Source organism: Equus caballus, chromosome X, assembly GCF_041296265.1.
Source record: "Equus caballus isolate H_3958 breed thoroughbred chromosome X, TB-T2T, whole genome shotgun sequence".
NCBI classification, from domain to species: Eukaryota; Metazoa; Chordata; class Mammalia; order Perissodactyla; family Equidae; genus Equus; species Equus caballus.
The window spans coordinates 139,273,896-139,299,336 of record NC_091715.1 but is presented as its reverse complement, the minus strand read 5'-3'; the positions used below and the strand labels follow the sequence as shown (position 1 = coordinate 139,299,336).

Genomic DNA, 25,441 nt, shown 5'->3' with positions numbered 1-25,441 from the left:
GCTTAGCTTGAAAAGCACTGAGGGGGTCAGAGAGAGGCAGAGAGAAAGAGAACAGCTACTTCGCCCCTAAGAAGGAGGCAGGTGGGGAGGAAGGCAACAAATAGAGCTACTGTGGAACCATCCACGGGGCTCTGAGACCCACAAAGCAACAGGAACACGAACATGTGATAACAAAGATGTCCAGCAAGCACCCTGTTGTGCTGTGTAAGGTGGTCTATAAAAATTTAAGAAGTAGTCATAAAATTTGGACATAAATTTCAGAAAGCTTATTTTTATTCTAAGCATGGGGAATGAAACATGTCACTCTTCAATAAAGGAAAGCCCATTCATTAATGGTGCTGTGGAAAAAGACAAAACAGAATTCTATAGGATCTACAGCCCTTCAAAAGCAAAACAAAACAAAAAGACATTTCCCCAGGTTCTCTTTCAAGAACGACAGAAGGACTGTTGTTACTTTCTCAAAGGGTGCTATCTTTTATGAGCTTGTTAAGGCAACTTGCTTCTTCCCATCTTTAAGCGACATTCTGTTGTTTTTCTAAGTGGCTTCTCTAGGAGACTGGAGTCGCCAGCTTCTGACAGGTGTTCACTGGCTCCCCTCGCTTAGTCACTGTGTGAACCACCTAGGCACCAGCGCCAGGCTGCTCTCAAGTAGACAATTCCAAGTTTGACAAATTAGGGGGTGATTTTGAAATGGGTCTGGCACTTCTTTGGGACTTAAGAAAAGACCACTGACTTCATTTGGAAAAGCAAGACTACTGTGGAGACGAGAGTAAGAAGTTTCTGTCAGTGTCAGCTTTCTTTATGGAAGGCAGCCAAAGCGCTAGCAAGGATTTTGTGTATTTGGTGTGTGTGACCTATCTCTACCCAATGGAAAGAGCAAGCAACTGGGTTTCCAGGGTCATCACACTTGTGGATTTCACAACAGCCGCCCACCCTCCACCCAAACCGTTGGATTCCAGGGAGAGACGACTGAGGGGTTCCTGGGCACTCTTCTTACAAAAGTAGCCAGTATATCCCTAATTCATATAGTCTAGCCTCTAATCAGAGTGGTAGGACTCATCTCTTTAATAGTCGATAACAATGTTCTTGGGCTGAAAAAGGTGCACAAATATCCACAACAGGTGAAAACAAGTGGCCAGTCGACTCAATGGTAAACAGCTCTCTGATCTTTATTATTCCTTTAGCAGCATTTTCATAGGGTTTGCTTCAAACACTGGGCTGCTGAGAAGGCACTTACTAGGGAGAGTCTCAAGGGCAGTTGGGGTGACTTTGGTAAGTGAGGAAAGGGGGTACAGAATTTTCACTGGCACACAGATTGTTTTCTTTCCCCAACAGAAAGCCTGCATGGTTTTCTCATGGCCACACTGATCATTATTTATCATAATAATGAGCATTTATATACAGCTTGGCAGCTTATAAGGGAATTAGGACAGGTATTGTTGTTCTCTTTTACAAACAATGAAGGGAGATTCAGAGATATGAAGTCATCTGTCCAAATCACAGAAGTGACAAAGGTAGAGCCGGGACTGGAACTCACTCCCTTTACTCCTGTTCTTCATATACAGTCACACACCATGTAACGATGTTTCAGTCAACGATGGACTGCATATACGGTGATGATCCCATAAGATTAGTACCATGTAGCCCAGGTGTGTAGGATATACCATCTAGGTTTGTATAAGTACACTCTATGATGTTCACACAATGACAAAATCACCAAGCGACACATTTCTCAGAATGTACCTCCGTCGTTAAACAACACATGACTGTACCATATTGCCTTAGGATGCCGACAGCCAGATATAGGAGATGCATTTGTCTGGCTGGGCTTTGGTTTTTCCTTTTGGTTTCATCCTTTACTTTGGGAGAGATTATTGCCACCTTTTGCAACTTTGTGCTGCCTCCATGCCCTTCTCATACACAAATTCACTTCCATTAGTAACATTTCCCACAACTTACCATCATTCTCCTCTCTCCTCCTCTCCTCCCATCCACCCTCCCACATCTCACCCCCTTGTTACAGGCCACAATCTCCATACCCATGTGCTATCAACAGTGTAGCAGGAGGCAGCAGAGAAGTTGACTTGAGATTCCCTAGAGCAGAAAGGCAAAGATTTAGGGCAGGATGCTTGAACAGGCAAAGTTCCCTAAAGAAGGTAGCGAGCCTCTGTCCAAACCTCAAAAGAAAGACTCAGAAGGAAGGAGAATGGGACAGAAGCTTGGTGAGATTAGGAGATTGAAGGAATTTAACACTTGCCATTTTAAGCCAAGTACAGAAAAGGACTCTTTGTCTAGAATCTTACATGGAACTAAAACTAAAAAGGAAGAAACAGCAATCGCATTTTATCTATTTGAGCAAATAAATGAGATAATTTACTATATTTTCTGGGGCCTCAGGAGGTGATGGAAAGAGCACGGCCTTTGAAGCTGGACAGACTTGGATTCAAATCCCAGCCCTCATGCTTAACTTGCTTTGTGCACTTGGGCAAGCCACTTGGGCTTCTCTGAGCCTCTGGTTCCCTATCTATATAAGGGGAATAGGAAAACCCTCGTCTAGGATTGTTGTGAGGTCGAGATGAAGTGAGGTATATAAAGGCCCTTAGCCTGGTAGTGAGTGCCTAAGTCTCCATCAGCACCTTCTGTTCTAATTTCCCTCTGAGGCCCTTGCAAGGGCGTCAGCACCCTGAGCCTTGGGACCACAGAGAAGTTAGCTTGGTGGCCTTGTAAATTGGCTGCCATGACATGATGTGAGAATGGGGAGATGACAGGTAAGAAACGAGACAGAAAGTATAAGCGGAAGGTTCTTGAAGTGAAATGTGAGGATTCCCCATCACGATACTCCCAGAAACAGAACAGAAATTACTTTAAACAGTTTAAGCAGATAGATTGCTTCATTATTAAAAGGCATAGAAATAAAGGTTTAAACTCACCCGCAAGATTTCTTCAACACAGCTTGGATCGCTGGGAAGGCTTACCTAAAACAAAATAAACACAAAAATTTAAGCACAATTTAGTTATTCTCAGAGAAGCTTATTGTATAATACTTTCCACTGTAGGAAAAATTGTAAAGAAAGTAAATGTAGCTATCAATGTAGTCTTTCCCCTATTAAATACAAAACAGTAAGTATCTGAAAATGGCAATTTTCTTTCACTTTAATGGAGCAGTAAAACCACAGTGCAAGGTGCAGCGAGCGAGTCGTTTTGTCACTGATTTTGCTGCGGGATGCTGAGCCATTCTCCTCCTTCACCTGGGTTTCACTTTGCTCATCTGTCCAAAGAGCGAGCTTGACTTCTTGACCTTTAAGGCCCCCTCGACCCTCTGATATAGTTCAGCATATTATTCATAATCACAGATTTTTAAAAGATGCAGCCTAGATGGAACACTTCAATGATTAAGTTCTCTTTTACCTTAGGAGCCCAACGGGATGCCTACAATTCCTATCCAAAACACTAGGCTAAAACTCCTGTGTAAATTGCAGTCTTGCCTTGGCACTTAGAAAGAATATCCCAAATACACAAAGTGAATCCCATGAGCCATCTTTCCCATGAGTGTGTGGCACCTTCCCAATCAATCAAAATTCAAAGCAACTAGCAGAAATGTACTGAGGAGGTACTCCATGTCTGGCACGTGGCCCTTTCCTCCAGGGGCTCCATAATCAGTGAAGGCACGAAGCCAAACACCTAAGTGAGACACCAGCTCGAAAGCAGTGCCTTACTAGGGACTTGGGAGTGGGACAACCAGCTGGAGAAAGGTCTGCAAGGCATGATGTCACCTGTGCAGGTTATGGGTATCTCCCAAACATTCCTAACTCTCTCCTTCACACCTTCACCCTCTCTAGATAGCAATTCGATCACTTCCACTTCCCTCTGGTTCTGGCTGTATGTTCCAGGCCTCTTACAGGGCAATTAAGTCATAGCCTCCTAGTTACTCTTATAGATTGAAGTATGAGTATAACTATACTTGGGAAAATGGGAAATAGAATATGGAGTGTTTCCCTCAGCCTTAAGAAAACACGCTAGAATCATCAGCAAATCTTAAATTAGCATTCAAGTCATTACTGTATATACATTCATTTCAAGCAATATTTATTGAATAGCTTCTCCATGTAAAAGTCCCTGCTCCAAGAGGCATAAAATTCCTAATGGGGGAAGCAGTCTGAGAAGGAGTCACCAATAATGGGGGGGGGCCATCCATCCTGGATTATCCCATATGGTTCCAGTTTACATCTGTCAACCTGGTGTAATTATTGACAGTGTCCCCTTTCACCCTCAGAAATGTCCCAGTTTGGATGTTAAATTATATAGTCACCTTTCCAAGAACAATATTCTAATACTGGGTAGAAAGAACAGTAGAAGGAAAGGCTGAAAAAGTTGGCTGGACATATGTTGTAAAGAGCCTTAAATGCAGGTTTCTGATAGGGAACCAAAGGTGGTTTGGCCTAGCACAGTTTGTTCATTCATTCATTCATTCAACAAATATTTTTTGAGGGCCGGGGACTGTGCCACCAGGCTGGTGCTAGGCACAGATACAAGAGGAAGCAAAAGGAGACACAGCTTCCTCCCTCCCAGAGTTTGAAGACTCAAGGGGAAGATGGATATTAAGAATCACATAGTTAATGTACGACTGTAACTGTGATAAGTGCTACAAAGGAGACCATCCCACCGATACTAGTTCTGCAAAATGAAAGGTTCCGTGTCCAGGTGAGTGTGGGAAATGCTGCAATCCATCCCCCTCTTGGAGATTCATAATGAAAATTAAAGACTCTGAGACAACTATCTAACTGGCTTAATGAAGCACGTTCCCAACTTTTGGACCCCTGAATTCTTAGGTTTTAAATTTGTGTGTGTGTGTGTGTTTTCCCAATTAACAATTACTGCCATTCCACAGAATGAGATGTTTGCAGAACATCCACTGGAAGACATTGGTCTAACATATTTCAGGATTACAGAACTCAACTGATTATTATTACTTTTTTCTGCTTTATCTCCCCAAATCCCCCCTGGTGCATAGTTGTATATGTTAGTTGCAGGTCCTTCTAGCTGTGGTATGTGGGACACCACCTCAATGTGGCCTGACGAGCGGTGCCATGTCCGCGCCCAGGATCCGAACCAGCGAAACCCCGGGCCACCGAAGTGGAGCGTGGGAACTTAACCACTTGGCCACAGGCCGGTCCCTCAACTGATTATTCTTAACAGCAATTAAAATCTCATTCCAACGCTCACTGTTCCAGCAACTGTATTTTCCAAGACAATTCTAACAAATACCTTCCCAAAACACAAAGGTCAACATGATTATAGCAAAGACTTAAATCTTCAATATCATTATTCCATTGTATCAGTGTGGGCTGCCTGGGCTAAAAATGTACGGCCCACTCTCATGAAAAGGTCTCTGTTCTCTTTTTTTCTGCACAAACACATGTACGTTAATTTGTAAATTAAAGAGGAAAAAAAATATCAGCAATATGCAGACACAGCAAGAACACTTGCCTGTGAGTCTAAAGAGCTGGGTGGGAGTCTTGGCCCTACCACTTGGAAACAGGACTTAGTAACTTTACCCATCTGAGTTCCAGTTTTCCCAACTGTAAAATAAAATAAAATAACAATAACAATAATAATACCTGCTCTTTTCAAATCTCACTGGGTTTCTGTGAGGAGCAAATGAAACACGTAATGTGAATGTGCTTTGTAACCCGAATGCCCCACACAATCACTCAGGTTATTACCCCTTGTCCTCTTGTTGCTTTAGCATCAAGTCCAGCCTTCTAGTCTGTTCACGGTAAGATCTGACTCACTCTTGTCAACTGCAAATATCATCTCTACACCTGGTATTATAAATATCCATTTCCTTATGGGGGAAATACTATCCAAAGAGAAAGAGTTGTAGACTCTGGGGCTTTGCAGCAAATCTAATTATGACTTACTGGGGTCCGAAACACTCAGGATTGGGAAGAACTCTAAAGACAAGAGCAGTCAAATAAATATGCATCCACACTGTGTGTTCAGATTTTTTTTTCCTTTTTTAAAAATACTGGAATCCAGCATTCACATGGAGTCACTAGTCTTGCAAACTCAGCTAGCCTCGCCCCACAGCTGTTTTCACCACAAGACAATTACATTCGAGCCACAAGTGCTTTTGAATTAACCAGCAGGCATTTCCTCCCGTGCCTAGAACAGTGCTAGGCATGCGGAGTCGGTGATACAAATAACTGTGAGACTTGGCCTCGTTCTCTCCGAGTTAAATGTCTAGATGGGGCAGGAAAACAATTAGAGACCCACTGGGACATACATTGTAAGGTAGTCGTGACAAGGGTAATAGGATCGTATTCATTCGCCCGTCGCCTATTCATCAGTTCTCCCATTTATTTCTTTAGACAACAAATCCTGATTGAGCTCACACTGTGCTCAGTATGGTGCCAAGGGGGAGAATTTAAAGACACCGAAGACAACATAATTTCTGCCTTCAAGACTCCACGCAAATTGGGGAGGCAAACGTTTACCCGGGAAACAGACAATACCGAACAGGAGGTCTGATTCAGGCGTCAGGGAGAGGGTACCTACCGGGTTCACAGACAGAGCCATGTCCGACAGAAGCTCCCAGCCGCTGAGGTCCCCACTGTAGTCCTCACTCCATATGGGAGTGAGAGGCCAAGGATCTGACATGGCCGAGAAGTGGCGGGGCCACCTGAGGCCACTTCAGTCTCTGAGCCCCCCTCAGAGCCGCGCCGCGGTCGCTCTGCACACTGGAAGAAAGCTGAACTAAGGCTGAGGCTTGGCCCCGAACTTTGCCCAGTTGCTCTCTCTCTGTTTCACACACAGACCTCTTGTGGTACTTCTGGAGGAGTCACTGGGACAGGTGTGAAAGGAGACTGAGGAAGAGAACTAGTAGTGACACTGGGATTAGAACTGCTGCCCGAGAAATTGCCAAGCTGCTGCTTAATTCCGGAGCCACCTTCTCCTCTCTTTCAATCCACTCCTGAGTATTCAGATAGTCCACAAAGCGCAAGTTAGCCACTCAGAGCTGCAGCGTCCTTTTGCATTCCCCCTCTCCGCCCCCTCCTCCTGGAGCAGAAAGCAAGCTGCATGCTGCACAGGAGAGGCTGCGCTCTCACTCCTGGCCCTGGGCGACCCTCTTGTGCTGGGCATGGATGTGCTCCTCTGAGGGCCGAGGAAGGCAGGCGCACGTCGGGCAGGTGGTGAGTTGACTGAGAGTCCTCACAAGTGCCTACTCTGTCTGCATGTGACAGTGCGGGCTGCCACCCCATGTAGCCACAGAGAGACCACGCACAGATCATCTGCCTGGTGATAAATACGTATCTTAGGAGATAATCAGGCTACCTTTAAATCATCAAATATTCAATTAACTGCAGCAACAATAAATGAATTGCATAGGATGTTTTAATCATTCTGGAATTAATCAGTTTGGAGCATACTTCTTGGCGATTAGGGTAATACAAGATATCAAAAATACCCTGATTGTGGCATTGAGAGACATAAGCAGCAGCTAGCACTAATAGAAAACATGGAGATTAATGTAAAACATTAAAAGAATAATGATCATCACATGGTTAACCCGAGGGAGCTCAATGCATGCCTCTGAGTACATTATTATTAAGGGATTGCAAGGAAAGAGAGATCCTTTTTTTTTCTCTAAAATCATCCTGAGGTTATCCCCCGATTCTTGGCAACCAAGGCCACTGTTCCAGGCATATTCCACCTTGATAAAGACTTTGCAAAGTAAAATTCAAAAATTGCAAGTTTAATTGACAGCGAATGCTTGAATTCCCCTAACAAGTGCAAGTGACACTGAGTGACACCCCACTAACACCAAATACCATGCTATTGGCCCAGTTAAACAATATCCATGACTGACACCGATGGCAGCTTCCAAACTCATTTTGCTTGTATTTTCATTAACAAATTGCCACATTTATCCCCATGATGGATTTATGGGACACAGAGCTCCACTGACATGGCATTACTAATAAAATGAAAACTCAGGTTATGATATTGCACTACCAAATGAGTTTTCCATCTTTAAAAAATGTTTAATCCCCATCATTGGTCATTTGTAAAAACAAGGGGCAGCAGCCTCTGAAGTTCTTATTTGCACGGACTTTGGGATCCCTTTGTCTCCCCTCCCCATTCAGGGAGTCCCTGTTTTCCAATTTGGAAAACTGCAAACTCAGTTCACATCAGGATCCTTCTGTCCCTTGCTTCCTGCCTCACCTGAACCTGTCCCCATTCTAGTTTGTATTCATGAGCCTATGATTAAATGGGAACAGTTAATATTACATAAGCTGTAGACAGAAGTCCTCAGGTAATATAACTTCAATCAAAACAAAAAAGATTTCACTACAGTTACACAGTACAGCCAACCAGCTCATCTGCCAATTTCACTTTAATATAGCAAAAGTCTGAAGTGTCCAAAGAGTGGGTGTTTACTTTCAAATACTGCTTCTGGCCAATTTTTAAGGGAGTCACATGGTCAAAATACGCCATGTAAAACAAGCAAGTATTCACCATTCCCTGTAAGAAAGGAAAAAACAAAAAGCAGAGCATGAAGACTGAAGCAATTGAACGCTTGCCATTTTAAGCCAAGTACAGGAAAGGACTCTTTGTCTAGAATCTTACATGGAACTAAAACTAAAAAGGAAGAAACAGCAATCGCATTTTATCTATTTGAGCAAATAAATGAGATAATTTACTATATTTTCTGGGGCCTCAGGAGGTGATGGAAAGAGCACGGCCTTTGAAGCTGGACAGACTTGGATTCAAATCCCAGCCCTCATGCTTAACTTGCTTTGTGCACTTGGGCAAGCCACTTGGGCTTCTCTGAGCCTCTGGTTCCCTATCTATATAAGGGGAATAGGAAAACCCTCGTCTAGGATTGTTGTGAGGTCGAGATGAAGTGAGGTATATAAAGGCCCTTAGCCTGGTAGTGAGTGCCTAAATCTCCATCAGCACCTTCTGTTCTAATTTCCCTCTGAGGCCCTTGGAAAGGCGTCAGCACCCTGAGCCTTGGGACCACAGAGAAGTTAGCTTGGTGGCCTTGTAAATTGGCCCTCGTAATATCTTGTGAATGTCGCTAATTACTAAATCTTACTCAGGGGCCCAGCGTACAAGGAGTCTCAGGCTGCTGCTCCATCTGGTGACTCTCACTGAAAGTTGCAAAGGAGGCTGGAGATGGGACTTGAGGGGGTAAGACAACAGCGAGAGAAAGGGGAGCCAGGCAGGACGGGTGGGGAAAGGGTGGGCGATGTGCTTCATTATGAGGCCATCTCTTCGCTGATTACATTAGAAATGGGCAATGGCGGAATGCATATGCAGAAAGGCCCATCATTAGCTGAGAGTACCTAATGGCAGATGGAATTTCAAGTGAACAGTACTTAATTCAGTGGGCTCTGAATAGCCATTAGCTCACTGTTCATTTGTCTGGTCTAATAACCTGTTTCAATAGAAGAGTGAGTTATAAATGGGGAGGGGGTTATACTCTTAAAGAAAAATAAGGTACGCATCTCTAAAGATTAGCCTAAGAAACAAAGAGCCTATCTGGAAGTGTCTGGCTGCCTGATCCACATTCCCCCAGGAAGCCTTGCCTCTGGTCACCTGGGCTGGGCAGTGAGGTCATTCTGGCTGCTGCAGCTGCTGCCACTGCCCATACCCATACCGAAGCTGTGTAGTCTGCTAGCCAGGTTCCCAGGGCAGGACCCAATTTGTATACATTCTCCAGGCTTCTCACCTATATTCCTTAATTATTCTCCTCACGCTCAATCTGTACTCTCCCACTCCTCTCTGCCAGCCTCACCTTGCTTGCCCCTTCCTGCCTGTGTTCTCAGGTTTCTGTCTGCTTTTGGTTCCAGCCCTACAACCCAGACACCTTCTAGCCATGCATTTGACTCCTCAAGGCCCGCAGAATACCCGCTTCTGTCCTGTCCAAGTCCTAGTATCGCAACCAAGGACCGTTTAAGATTAAAGCCTTGATTCCACTAGATCCCTATTTACTGCACTTCCATTGACATTAATGGCTACCTTGTCTGCAGGCCCATAATCACTTCTAGTAAAAGAGGACACTTTAAAAATATAGATGTACAAATTGGAGTGAACTAAGGCAATTTCTGAGCTCTATCAATAGTCACTGTTAACAAAGCTAACATGCACGATCTAAATATATAAAAAAGACATATCAGGAAGCAAGTTCACTTTTGAATTCTGTCAATTGAAGAGTGAATATCACAGTCTTTAGAGTTTTTGTATGCTCTTGACTACACCATGTTCGTAGCAAACTCTCATAGCATAGAGCAACTAAACAATTTCAAAGCAGTGACCCCACTTCCAGGTAACTATGATCTTATAAAGCAGTGAAGAGAAAAATATACTGACAGTCAGGAAACACTTCCACGTCCAAGCTCTACCACCAAGTAGCTGTGTGATTTGGGACAATTCACTTCTTTCCCCTCTAGCCTATATAACAAAGGCATGGGAATATATTACAAGTTCCCTGTGTTTTATATTTCATATAACAGTACAAAAATAACAGGAGATCTACATAAGATTACCAACTTTCTTATTTTGTCAAGACAAAACATTACAAAAACAATATGCAAAAGTTAGGAAGGATATAATGTCCAACTGAAGGACAGTTTCTGCACAACATACAACAGCAACCACACTCACATCCCATTGTTCTTACTGTTCTCATTTTGCCACCGAATAACAGCACCTTCACCTTGGACTGATTGCCAGACAAGATGATCTCTCAGGTATCTTTTGGACTCTGTGATCTTATTCACTTGCTGCTTTATTCTATTATATGATATATATTGTATTCTATGGAGCAGTCCACTTCTCAACACTCAATTCTCTATCTACTATGCACAGATTATCTTCTCCGTGGATCACTGATGCTAATTACCAAATCCCAGCTACATTTCCTCTTCCCCTGCTGATGGTTTTTAAATGCATGGGAAAGCAAACTAATTTTTGTACTAACCAATACAAACATAATCAAGAAGGCAACCCTTATGTAACAAGTCACATAGCATATGTAGCTTCATCCATAAAACTGGTGTCACACTTTAGTCATCCTAAGATGAAACTGAATCGAAAGACCATTTACAGTCCCTTTTGCTTGGAGTCCACATTCCAGACAGCATAGCACACTATCACATGTCATGTATTCCAAAGCCTAGCATGAATTCTTAGGAGTGGCTAGGGAGGCAGGAGGAAAAGCAGGTAAACAGTATGTCCTAGAAGCCTAGAGAAGAAAGTGCATCAAGAAGAAAGTGGCCATTAAGCAAGAACAGGATACAGAATTGGCCATTGGGTTTGGCAGGATCTAGTCATTGGCAACCTTGGTCAGAGCTGTTTCAGTGGCACACTGTGGATGCAAACCTGACAGGAGTGTGTTGAGGAGAAAGTAGGAGGGGTAGATGGAGAGAGTAAATAAACAATTCCTACTGTGAAAGGGAGCAGAGAAACAAGATGATAGGAAGTAACGAAGTGGGGGCCAAGGTTTTTTTCTTTGTTTTTTAAGGATGATATCAAGGCATATTTATAAAGCAATGGGCATAACTCAGTGGAGAGGGAAAAATTGTTGCAAAAGAGAAAGTGGATGATTGCAAAAGCAAAGTCCTCGAGAAGGAGAGAGTGAATCAGGACACAACTGGAGAGGATGACCTGAAATAGGAGCATGGACACTTCTTCCACTGTAACAGGAAAGAAGGCAGAGTGCCTAGGTACATAAGCAGGTGGGTTGGAGACATTAAAGACAAGAAGATGAGGTGACACTTGTCTGATTGTATCTATTTTTCTCTATGAAGTATGTGGCAAGGTCATCAGCTAAGAATGGGGAGTGGTTATTGGAAATGTCAGGAGAAAGGAAAGGTGGGAAATAGTTGTCTTGGAGAAAAGGAACACGGATTTGCTAGGGAAGTATAATAGAACTATCTGCAATGTATAGCTATAGTGCAAAACACAGAAGGAGATGCTGTGTATACCCAGAGTATGGAGATAAAGGAAGGAGGAGGCAAGGCAGAAAGGAGTCAGAGGCCAAGTAGCTCTGGCAATTTAGACGGAGGTGACACTCTGCTCCCCACTATTAGCTATTGCCCTTTCCAACACTGATTAGCTAATTAACCACAGTTCACAGTTCTCCAACTGCTCTAATCTATAAGAGGCTTCATTGTGAATGGAATAAGTAGTGAGCCCATGAGTAGGAGTAATGATTTTCTAGGGTCCCACAGTGGTAAATTCCATAAGATTACCCAGAAGACCAGATGATATTAAACCCAGAGCCAAATATGGGGCCAGGACTTGAGGATCTCCTCTCGGGGCTAAATGAATTCAACTCTATCTCTTGGGAAGCAGAGAACTTGATTAACCCATATCCTTCTGAGAGAGATCATTCCCATACAACCTTGGAAGGAGTTTCCAAATTGTGTAGAAAAGAGCTATTTTTAATTATTTAAATATTTTGTACTTAAGCACACATCTTACACATTTACTATGTGATCATTAGCATGAAACATTTTAAAATGTGATTATCTTTTATAATGCATCTTGGATTGACAAGTTCTTCAAAGCTTTTACAGTTTCTAACTACACAAGGACGTCCTCATTGGTGGGGGGAATGGGACGGGGATGGGACAACAATGGGGGACGTGGAGGGGGTAAGGGACACAAAGTAGGACTTCAGCTTCTTCTGATATCTTCTGAAGATATTACCACAGCATATTATGGGGCCTTAAGTGCTGTAACCCCATTTATAAAAGAACCTTTTAAGTATGTATCTCTGGCTCTTATTTTTTGAAAATCTTTTAGAAAAGGTCTATTCCTTGACATTCACAATCCCTCATTGCAAAGAAACTACTTCAATCGTCTTCTAAATGCATAGCTAATGATTTAAATGTTCCGCTTTAAAACAAGAAACTCAGATTTGCCTGATTTTTTTCAAGCTAAATTTCCCTTAAAGTAACGTCAGTGGAATAGACTTTATAAATTGTACCCATACACGCCCTCAATAAAAACATGACAACAGAATACACTTGATAGAAAGTGGCTCCGCTTTCAGACTAACCTCTAACGAACGTGGCACCTTCTTCACTCTCTAAACTCTGCACTTCAGATTGTCCTCATTGCCGGGGGATGACACTGCGACTCCACAGAACCAGAGTGACAACTGCTCTCCTTTGACAGTGATGATCCTAAAGAACGAGCCCTGTGCATGGGAACTGAATCCTTGCCAGCTCCCCTATTATTTATAACTCTAATTAAAACACTTTTATCTATTAATGCCAAGTGACACTGCTAAATATATTCAGGGAAGTTCACATTTTTTTCTATACTTCTGAAATCTCTTAGATCTGCACCGACTTACATGCGGTTTAACTGCTCACTAAAATGAAACGATAGCTAAGAATAACTCGCTTCCATTAGATTTATAAATCTCATTAATTAATTCTACATCTCCAATGGTGTAGAGACCAAACTCAAATGCAAGATCTAATTAAAGAGAAGTAAAAAAATGTTAAGAAACAACACTGAGATTGAAACACAGAAGTAACTGTTTGGCCTCAAATTAATGAGGCGCTATGCTAAGCAAGCATGTCCATTAATCCCTAATGAGGATTTTAAACACATTAAAACTTCCTAATACAAAATGTTTGCCTTCCTTTTATCCAATAACAAATAAGCCAATAATTTTCTGGCTCTAAATGACACTATTAACTGTCACGGCATGTTTATTTGACAAACCCTCCATTCAAATACTGTAAAACCAATTAATTTGCCTGCTGTGAAATGCTTTTCTTGATAGCTTTTATGTGACTTTTTTTCTTCTCAAAGAAATGTAAATAGGAGGTCAATGTAGGTGCCTGATTTTGCTTAAAAAAATATGCCACAGCAGCTATAGGCTGTCTACCCTGTTTGCAATTCAAATGAATTGAAAGACAAACTCCATTTTCAGGTCACAATCTCAAATTGGTCTCCTGATAAGTAAACTGTGCCAGAGTAATAGTTTGATTACCACGAAGAGGGTCTCATATTTGATAATGGAGAGTTGGCAAAATTACCACTTTGTTCGATGGTAAATACTGATTCACAGCCCTGGCCCTTACCCCTTAGCTTTCTTAGGCGGCCTGGCTTTGTTACCCATCTCCCGCTATACCCAGCCTTCCCGCAAATGCACCTGCATGTGTGTCCAGGAAATCGCTCTCTAAAATTGGAGTTTATTCCTGATGCTTTTATTTGAAAACACCACAATTTGTTACACTTTTTTGCTGGCAGAAAAATCAATAGAACAAATACAAGAAGTTCCTGTTTCTTAAACTTCCCCTGGGCCTTACTTAGTATCTCCAGTTAGCTTGAGAGATGGCCCCAAGGCCCCATCTGCCCAGCATTTATGGGACACTCTGAAACACTTGGCTCATGGAAGGGCATGGCACTTTTCCAGAAAATCACTCTGCAAACACCGACCCTTGACACAGTGTCATAAAGAAAGGATCTGTGGCGTTAAGTATGGGCCTGGTCTGTGGAGCGCCTCGAGCCCATTGCATTATACACTGAAGCCCAAAGAGGGAGTGATGCATGGCACACCAAGGTTTATGGAGCCTGACGGTTTATGCCAATTAACATGGACAGCACGTGCATGGCACCAATGATCCTAGCTTGTCTCACATCCACATGAAAATCAGGGATTGATCATTTCTTAGCTGTGAAAGTATGCAGGATAGACAGACACCTGGCAAGTATTTATAATTCCAGGTACAATTACAATGTATTACCGATACAAATAAAATACACCCAGTGAAACAACCACAATTAGGCCTGACCAGAATCGATGTGTTGGAGTATTTCTAAACTTGTAGTTTGGAAAATGGATTCATGTTAAGAAAATTGTCCCAAATGGAAAATATACATTGCACCCCCACTATGCACAGTGCCCTGAACTAAGCATTATGGGAAATTAAATAGACGATAAAGAATAAATGTCCACAGGGAGCTTATACTCTAGATGAGTAGACAAGACCTACATCCCTAACATGACTAGTGACAGTGCAAGTTAACACATATTTTCTCATCCCTGAATCAGGCACATGGGCAGAAGGAGGATTTTTGTTTGAGTGGTTGTGAGAACCAGTTTGGGTAACATGACTTAGATGGCCAAATATGGGAATTTCCAGAATATCTAATACGGGGAGAATGAAAGCAATCATTTCAAATCAAGACTGTCCTAGAAATCCCAGACCGTGTGGTACTCCTACTTTTAAAAGATGGATAAATGGCTTTGACAATAACTGTGATAGAAAGTCATAAAAGAGAAAACTGTATGGATCTGGGGTGGTCAGGCAGGGAAGTGAGACTTGCCATTAACTTTGAATAAGAGAAAAGATTCAGATAGGTGCTGACCACCGCACTGTATGACTTTGGGCACGTCACAGTTTCTTCAGATATAAACTAGAGAGACTGGCCTAGGATCTAGTCTCTGAAGTGACTCCAATCAGTTAAAACAAGTTGATCAATCTGTGGCCCAAAGCAATTAATTTCAAAACTTCAACTTGTGTTCGCCAGCTGATCTCTAAATAATGGAAGTCTTTCATTAAAATGAAAAGCTATACATTTAGCAGGTCCAGAGCCTACATAATCTACAGAAGGAAAATGTCAAGCCATCCCAACCAATATTTTCAAAATGGAAACAGACAGACAACATGCTTTAGAACTCCAGCGGAAGCATTAAAATGTGGACAGTTCAGTTTTTAATATCAGGGAGACCACAATAACAATTAGACGTCATTTTCAAAAATAACATGTTGGCTCCAAAGCCAGAGTGCCTCCATCATGTGAGAGCTGCTCATTGACTTAGAGGTTATTGCTAAATGGTAATGAAAAGATAATCTATACTTGGCCAAGGCAATAAACTTGAAGCCAAAACATGTATAAATGACTTTGTTTGAAAGATTATTTTGAAAAATCCCATAATAGTTCCAAATCTTCCTTTTTTAATCAAGATTTGGGAACATACTGAGACCACCAGACATCAAGTATGCTTGCGACCTTTTCAACTGTCAGACCAGACAGATTTTTATCCTATGCGAATCAACCCAAAGCCTCAAAGGTGCAGTGCCAGAGCATGAATCCATTTCACTAGACAGTCATTGAAATTATAATTCAAAGTTCAACTTACTTTCGCATTTTCTACTGCAATACTTTTGGCAGCCCAGGGCAGAAAGTCGAAACCTGGTTTCCAATGGAGACCACTTCTAGTGGTTTCTAAATGTTGGCAGCAAGAATTCCTTCTTGTCAAAGAGATCAGCAGTCGCTGGCTTTCATTAATTTACTTTCAATGACTGCTACTCACTCTTAGGAAGCCTTTCTTTACCTAAGGATGTTGACCTGCTGTTGGACCCCATCAGAAATAGACGCGAAGAGACACTGATATATTAGGAGATTGGGAAATTCCCTCCAGTGGCCTTCACAGACTCCACAACTTCCATTTATTCTTACTGATGCCATGAGAACAAAAACAAGATTTGTGGCCAAGACATATAGTTGGAATCTATAAAAGCTCCCAACTCAAGATAAATAAACTCACCAATATATATTACACTATAAAGTGTTATTTGAAGATCTTTAGAATAAGTTTTAAGGTCTGTCTTTATTCAAATGGATTATCATAAAGAAGAGGGACTTTTTAAATTTAAAATAACATGCCAATTTAAATGATGCAGTTACTAATATTTAATGTGCATTTAGTTTGGTATCCAAAAGGTTCTGGGCTGAGGGCATACTGTAAATAAAAATTTATTATTGTCACGCTAATCTTGAAATTATCTAGTCTAGCACTTAGGTATACTTATAAAATACATTTCATTAATTTCCAAATGTTTTGCCTTTGTTTTACAACCCATGCTCAAAAGGAAAGCGTGATGCCTTATCAGGGCACTACAGGGTTTTTAAGCTGCATCTAACATCTATTTTGTGATGATAAGCTTTCCAATTAGCATTTTCAAGATTCTCAGTTTCTCTTCTATATAAATGATAATTTAATCCCAAGTGAGATCTCCTAAATCCTTAATGTGAAGATATTAACCCCTTAATTCAAAACTCTGAGAACAGCACCCTGGTGGCATATGAAAACAACAGGGAATGAGGGCTTTTATATGAGGGCGACATTAAGAATATCTCTACTTTTATTGCTACTAAGACCAATGCTCATACAAACAATTCCTGGGAAGTTTAGAGTCCTTGCTGGGCTACAAAGTCCTTTCACATCCTCTCAACTCCCCACTCCCCCAACCCATAATCATTTATTCCTCACAATAGCCCTGTGAAACAGGCAAAGAAGATAGAATGAGCTTGATTTTAAAGATGAAAAAAACGAGGCTTCAAAAGTTTGCGAGACTTGTCTGAGGTTTTATGGCTACGTAGTGGTGAAGACTAGACCCTGGGTTTTCAGCTACCCAATCCAATGTACGTCCCCTATTTCACACTGCAGGTCTCTAAATATAGACTTAGAGAGTTCCCACTAAAGCCACAGCAACTCAGGAGCCAATTTCATGAACTTCAATGAAGGTTCCCTTCCAAGGTGAGAGGATACTTATCTCTGTCATTGGGCAAAAAATATTTTCACAAATTCCAAAGTGATTATCAACATAAAGGGAAAAAACACTGATGGTTCTAAAAAGAGACCTAAAAACGGTATCTTGAAACATTGAGAGGAAGAAGAGCGCCTTGAAGGAGCATCACCTATACCATCAGGACGCCGAGACCGTGCTTTGAAGAGCACCTGCTACTGTCACTGGCAGACCAACTCTTTCCTCTAGGCAGGCCCAAAGTTGCTAAGCATCGAGGACCCAGGTTCAACATTGAGGTCAGCATCTTGCTACTCCAGTTTGACTCCTCCATTAGCTTTTGTTCCTTGGCCATTTTACATCCAATTAAAGGAAATTCCTACAGGTTCATTGGCAATCCAAATATGCCCTGAAAACTGCCCTCCCAACAGCCAGTATTGATTTTAGAAGTCATGAACTTGTGCTGAAATTAGCTTACTGGTGCCATGCCAAGGCCGGAATGAAGAGACACTTGTTCACTCAACACAACATACCCTTCCCCTTTTATTGCTCCATTCAAGGAATGGGGAAACAGCCAAAAAGAGCTGGCAGGGGCGACCCTTCCATCTCCAGAAATTTGGTTACTTAGAGTAAGATGGGCACTCTGAAAAGGCAATGCCCTGGCAGCCATTACAGGTACAGTTGAGGCATCTGTCCCAAAGCATTAAAGCTATGACCACAATCTATTAAATCTGCTAGTGGGCAGGGAGGAGAAGGACCAAGTAATAAATTAAATATCTCTCTTATGATAAATATGTCACCTGCCAGTTGCAAAGCTAATGCAACTGGCTCATTCTCAATGGAATACTTTTCAGTTGCTTGTCCAGTAATGGATGCATTCATCTCATGATAGACTCTTGACAGAGAAAGTGTTCTGGGGGTTTTACACTCCAACCTCTTCCCATGTGGCTCATTTTAAAGATGAGGCCAAATGAAGTGCAGAGGGGTGAAGTGACTTGCCCGAGGTTGCACAGCCGTGTGAATGGAAGGCCTGGGACTAAATTTTGGTCCATCTGACTGAAAAGGCCAAGTTTCTGTAGTCATATTATACAACCACTACTAACATAACTCCCATGACAAGAAATTCATTACTTCATGATTCCATTTGGTTCAATTCAGTTCATTTCAATTTAATTAAGCAATTCGAGAAGTTCTAATCAAGCTGCTTCTACTGGAAGATCTAAAAGATCGATCTACACAGTCTCCTCTTTATTTTGTTGGGAAGTGAGGGAAGGGAGTTGTGCCCCCTTTACCCCTGAATATTCTATTTAAGAGAAATACTCCTAAATGGAGTAGCTCTTTGAAAAATTTTAACTAGTGTGATGATGTAATTGTTAAGACTGTGATGAAAAGATGTCTGAGAGAGCAATGTACAAGCAGAAAGAGAAGACACATAAAAGAGAGGCAAAGTCTGGCATCTCTTTGATATGCTTGCTATCCAGTCACCCAGGAGTGCATGCCCCCCCCTCCTCCCTTCCCTCACCATCACCACCAAAGGCTACATCATTAGGGAGTCAGAATCCAGTTTTGCCAGGTGTGTCAGGCAATAGGCTGGAGCTCCTACTTAGATTCTCTGGCTGTAGAGTACGGTGAGGTTCACTGGGGTGTAGGGATCATGATCACTACACCTTGGCTTTCATGGCACCGCGTTTAGGCTGAACAACTGAGTCAATCAAAGCAATGAGATGAGCAAATACAATGCTAGCAAATTGGAAGAATTAGAAGAGTCGGTTAGATGAATAAACCCATCCTGTAAATTACGATTTAAGTGCAGAAAATAATAGTATTTGTTAACTTCTGGAGAGACATGCATGGGAGCAGCTGCAAATGCCTTACTTCTGTAACTGATACTTCCGGGCCTCCTTTCTAATGATGTTTATTTCAAAAGCGAAATTCAGCACACTGAGTGGTATTTCTGAAAGTTTAGTTAATTTCCTGTCTCCTTCCTTTCTTTTCCGTGTCTACCCAATTTTACAAATACAGCCCCAATATCCAGCCCTTAAATGGAAGAGCCACACCAAAGGGGAAATGATCAGCTTCAATGAGACTCCCTGATTAGGTATTGTGGTATATGCCATCACCCAACCCGTGGCCTAAGAGCAACCTCCAGGCCTAGTTCATCTAGATTCTAGAGTGAATACTTGGTGGCAGCTGCCCCCAAGGCACACTGAATGCTATATGCTGACCTCTGCAGCTTTGGCATTTTACATAATTATTTTCACAGCTGAATGCTTAACAGTACACTGAGTTAATGGTAAGGTGCAAAAATGAAAACTATGTGTCAACAAAGCTTTTTGTTGTTATAGCTTTAGTGTTAAAATGGTCATGTAAATGACTATTGTGTACTTGTTGAGCACTTACAATGGGCCAGGTCTATTCCTTTATCTTATGTAACCTCCATAACAACACTACGATATAGGCATTATTATCTCCATTTTATAAATGATGCAAGTGACATTCAGAGAGGTTAAGGAATTTGCCCGAGGCCACACAGTTAATATATGATAAACCCAAGACTGAAAACTGTTTTTGTATGACTTCAAACCCACCTTGTTAACCACTGTATAAGACTGACTCCCAATTACATTATCAAAAATAAATATGTAGTAACCGCTATTAAAAATATGAGTTGTAGTATATTATTTCTAATTTGCAAAGCTCTTTTGTTGTGTCAATATAACACAATATAGTGAACATGAAAATACAAGTTGCAGTTCAATGAGGCCAATTTTCCCATAGTTTTGATAAGCATAAGGTTATATATACCTGGTTCTGTAGGATAAACAAGATATCATGATTATTTCTTTGTATTCACGACTAGTATGGCCAATATAATCACTTCAGATTAATCTATACAAAGTACAATGTGTAGCTCAATGGGCTACTTCATAAGATCTCAAAGAGAAACTGATTAAATGGGCATAAGAGGATTTGGTGCCATTTTTCTTTCCATAGAACAGATTAAGTCAAACTAGGAGGTAAGATTATGTTGAGCCTGTTGAATAAAGACAAGTAATTCAGGAGTGAAAGTTTAAAAATATTTAATTGACCTGCTGTGGACTTTTGTACTTTAAACTTCAGTGTTTCTATCTGCAAATATCAAATATGTATGTGCATATACGATAAATATATATTGGCCCACAATTGATAATCTAATGGCAAAATGGGTCCTCCTTAAGGAAATTTCAAAGCCTAATTTTTCAAAGTTTGCATTTCTCACAATTTCCCTCTAATGGGTTCACTACCGGGTTGCTTATTCTATTTGGCTCTAATCAGAGAAAACCTACACTTTTCAGTATTGTCATCACCCAAAGCTTTCAAAGTGAATAGACCTTGTGGCCCAGTCATGTTTGAAATGCTCCTTTGACTTTGATCATGGCCAAGCTGATCATCGGACAACCAGTTCCACTGTCTGGTCAATTCAACATATCAATAGACTTGCATTTCCATCTCTCTGTTTTCAGAGCGCTAGGTTGGACAGCGAATATGTCTCATCATGGGCCTGCATAATTCCACCAACAATAAAGAGGGAATTATAAAAATGCGTGGCTTACTGTAAGAGAAGATAGTGGCCAATGGGAAGGAAGCCCATAGCTGAGGTCAGAAGACCCCGGGTGTACTCTTCTCTCCAAATCTCTCTCAAGTTCTTCACCCATGATATGAAGAGACTGGAAGAGCAGGTATCTCGGATTTTGCGGAGCTCCCCAAGATAAGACTGTGACTGGTGATCAAATAAATTGATTACGCCGATAATCATAAGACCGAAAGTGAGTTATTTTATAATAATCTACAAGTAAGAATTCCTTTTAGGAAGACACGCTATGTTTTTGTCCAGAACACTTGGTAAGGGTTGGACTATCAGACCTTCTTCGTTTTGTCAAGGCAACTTTTGATAGGCTCAAAATACACCATTTGAACCATCCCTCACTATTTATTCTAGTAGTTAGAGGCTATTTTTCCTCAAGTTTTATTCATCTAGCTGTGTGTCTTTGGTGAATCACCTCTATTCTCTGGGCCAAAGTCTCCTCACTATGAAATGAAGTGATCTGATTCTCTCCATCATCTATCCTAGCTCCTATATTATCTAGGAGCCTATATACCTATGATTCTTAAGGCATCATGGAGTTTTATGGTGAAATAATCACCTTTGGCAATAACCAATATTTCTGTCCTATTTCAGGGAACACAGAGTCTCTTGGAATGCTGGTATCATCAGCTAGTGGGAAAAGAAATGGGGCCACAGAAAGCTCAAACCTACCATCTTTTTACTGCATCAAGTTCCACTCATTTTTCTGGGGTCTAGATAAGGATTACAGGCCTAGATTCTTAATCGTCTGCGATAAGGCATGTAGACATATTTTATAAAATTGACAGACTGCTTCTCTGTAGAGGCAACATGTTCTTAGAATACACTTTAAAGCAATTTAAAACCAAATAACAATCATTTCAAGAGAAGACAGAAAATAATATTCTTCAGTAGTCCTGGTGGGAAATATACCATCACAGCCTCTAAATTCATAAAGAAATTAATGCCTTCCAGGAGCGTCATTTCTCTCTCTAGAACATATTCAAGTGGGTGTCACTTAGTTCAGCCTCTTTTGTAAATATGCACTAAGTTGTATACATGGGCACAATAATCTGGGCAAACATACACATGGCACACAAGTGAGTCTTGCAGATGATGCTCATAAATTGTTTTAATGCATTTAAAAAAACCGGAGCAAACATAGCAGTTTAAAACCTGAAACTGATGTAAATCAGTTTTTTAAAATCCAACCGAGGGCTAGGTGAGCTGTTTACTGTGAGAGGCCCTCCCGGCTCTGCCTTCGCAGCACCAGCCCTCAGCCTGCAGGAACTGATGGGAGTCACTGAGAGCAGAGCAGCGGCTGAAACAAAGAGGGCCTCATTACCATGCGCAGCACAACACCCTTCAGATGTGATGAGAAACGTGACTGCATGACAAGCTGGGCCTGGGGAAATTTCAAAATATGACCACCCAAGCATACAGAAGAGGGTGGTAAGAACAGGGGCAGGACAGCGGGTCGACTCTGCACAGAGAATGCTGGTTTAGGCCCCAAATATAAATAGCAATGGCCCCTTGGACCTGCAATCACGCAGATTTTATATTAACAGGGATCCACACAGACAGTTCTTGACACGTGGCTTTGTGGAACTGCTGAAAAGGGAAAACTTAATGGAAATACAATGTTCATGCTTCATTTTTATTATATTAGGCCGTTTAGTACACATTTTACACACAGTTCTATGCTGCTTTAGAGTGACTATGAAACCAATTGCAGCCTGTGGATAATTCTGACAAAAGATAAACCGTCGCTAAAGATCCCCACCCCGAAATGATTTTTCCATGATGTCTAAACCAGTTAGAAGGTGCTGCCAAAGGCACTGAAGCTGCACTTAGTAGGGAGAACGACTTTAACTTTTAGATAACACAAATGACAATTTAGCCTTCCGCTAAGAAGGCTCGCACTAGAACTTGGAAGCTGAAAATGAACGAAGTACCCTTAACTCAAACGTGGACTTTCTTCTTCCACCAAATGTGCTACTATATCTTTAAAGGCGTCTGCTACGGTTCTGGAAGGACAAGATAACTCAGAAAGAGAGTTTGCAAATTCCTCTGCTCAGATCAATACAACTCCCAGCTCTAGGGTGTCCTTATTGATGACAATCTCTTTCATTGTAGTGATTAGAGGTTCAACATCTTTTAATCACCTCCAACATGACAACTTCACGTATCTATATCTCTGTGATTTACAGCAAGTGACACAGTGCTAAAAATCAGTGATTAGGAGGTTGGCTTTTTGGTGTTACTGACTTTCCAATCTATTTCAACCAAATAGCAAATAATGCACATTAAGCCTTTGTTGCAATGTTGAGACAAGCAGGCAAAAGGAAATCTGAGTTTGATTTTGACGCTCCTATGCTAAAGAACTGAGACTATAATGAAGAACAATGGCAATGCAAGCTTTCAATTTTCCTACTCTCAAACCGAGGGCCTATTTTCTGCTTCCCAACTACTGAATGTTGTGGACAATCTATGATACATTGTTGTTACTGGAAGTTCTTTTCTTACGAAATGATAGACATTTATGAAATTTAGTAGACACATTTCAGTTTATAGTGATAATGAAACTAGCTTTGCCTATCCACAAAGTAAATATCACATCTCAAGGAGGCAACTTGGACTGCTCAAACACACACACACACACACACACACACACACACCCCCAGGGCCACAGTGCTGATTGTTGTTAAAAAATTAGTTCAGAAAGTTGACTAACTTTTCACACCATTCTAAACCACTGCACATATTCCTTCCCATTACACACAGACTGGGCACGAAACTAAGACATGCAATGAAAAAGAGATCACCTTAACAAAGAAGTTAAAAAATCTAATTCTGGCCAACAGGTGTGACTAGCGACCTAGGTTTCAATACATTTTTTAGGTTTCCATACATTTTTTTCATTCATTTTTTCAGTCAACATTTCTGAGTAATAACTACCCTTTACTGAGTATCTATTATGTGCAGGTAGTTGGCATATATATAAACTGTAATGCTCATAATGTCCATGAAGCAGGTATCAGAACCTTACGTTTAGATAGGGAAGTAGGCTTGGACTGGCTAACTGGCCTATGGGTAGAGAGAAATGGGATTAGAAGCCAGGCCTGTTGGTCGCCACCATATCAGGCCCATTGCTTATACGCCACTGGACAATGCTGTAGGGGCTTCAAAGACATCTAAAACACAGGCTATGCTGTCAATGGGCATTCTTATCAGTTGAATTGTGTTCCCCCCAAAATTCATGTTGAAATCATAACCCACAGTACCTCAGAATGTGACCTTACTTGGTGACAAGCTCTTTGCAGATATAATCAAACTAAAATGAGGTCAGTTACAGTGGACCCTGGTCCAATATGACTAGCATCCTTATAAAAGGAAAATTTGGATGAAGACATGCAAAGAGGAAAGCCAGTGTGAAGACAGAGGGATAAGACAGCCACCTATAAGCCAAGGAGAGAGGCCTGGAATGGATTCTCCCTCACAGCCTTCCCAAGATCCAACTCTGCCAAAACCTTGATCTCGGGCTTCAAGCCTCCAGACTGTGAGACAACACATGTCTCCTGTTGAAGCCATCTAGTTGGTGGTTCTTTGTTATGGCATCTCGAGCAAATTAATTCAGTCATATAGCCTAGTTGGTAGGATAAGACAAATCCATGAATGCCTGTGCTACAAGGCAGACTATAGAAAATGACGAAAGGAAGGAAGGAACAATGTTGAATGGCAGGGGGGACACAGTTAATTGCTGGGGGAGGAGGGAGCAGGCAACAGTGCTGCGGGGTTAATTTCCCATATTTATAGATTAAAATGATGACAATAGAAATAATAACAGCAATAACAATAACGATAATAATGATACACATTATAGCCGCATTTACTAAGTACGTAATATGTGCTAGGCACTGTGCTAAATGCCCCACAAGGGTTATCTCATTTAATCTTCACAGCAATCCTGTGACGTGAGTTCTAGTATTATCCTTGTGTTCTACTGGGCACCTGCCAGGCCACGGACGTGGGTAGAAGGCAGGTCAATTCTGCTCCCCATGCAGCAGTGATGCAGAATGCACCTCTTCCACCAGACCAAGTCTGCACTCAGGGACTTCCCTCACCCCTAACCTCAATGCTCCCTCAAAAGGCTCTCTCGTATTGCTCACAAACTGATTTGTCTTATGTGTGGTCCATTTTCCTTTTGGCATTGGGCTCACAAACCAGTGCTAATTAAGTTTTTACAGCTGACCTGCCTTCCTTATAGCAG

General features: G+C 41.5%; 1 protein-coding gene across 6 annotated transcripts in view; it reads right to left on the bottom strand.

Annotated features, from left to right (window-relative positions):
- AFF2 (ALF transcription elongation factor 2) overlaps window positions 1–25,441 on the bottom strand; it is a 472,213-nt gene that overhangs the window by 183,020 nt on the left and 263,752 nt on the right. For all 6 annotated transcript variants that reach the window (XR_011435071.1, XM_023633609.2, XM_023633612.2 and 3 more), the window contains one exon: window positions 2,931–2,975. Coding sequence is in view for 5 of the 6 variants with exons in the window: in XM_023633609.2 (XP_023489377.2) it covers window positions 2,931–2,975 (45 nt within the window). In the remaining variant the exon portion in view is untranslated. The remainder of the gene's footprint in view (window positions 1–2,930; window positions 2,976–25,441) is intronic.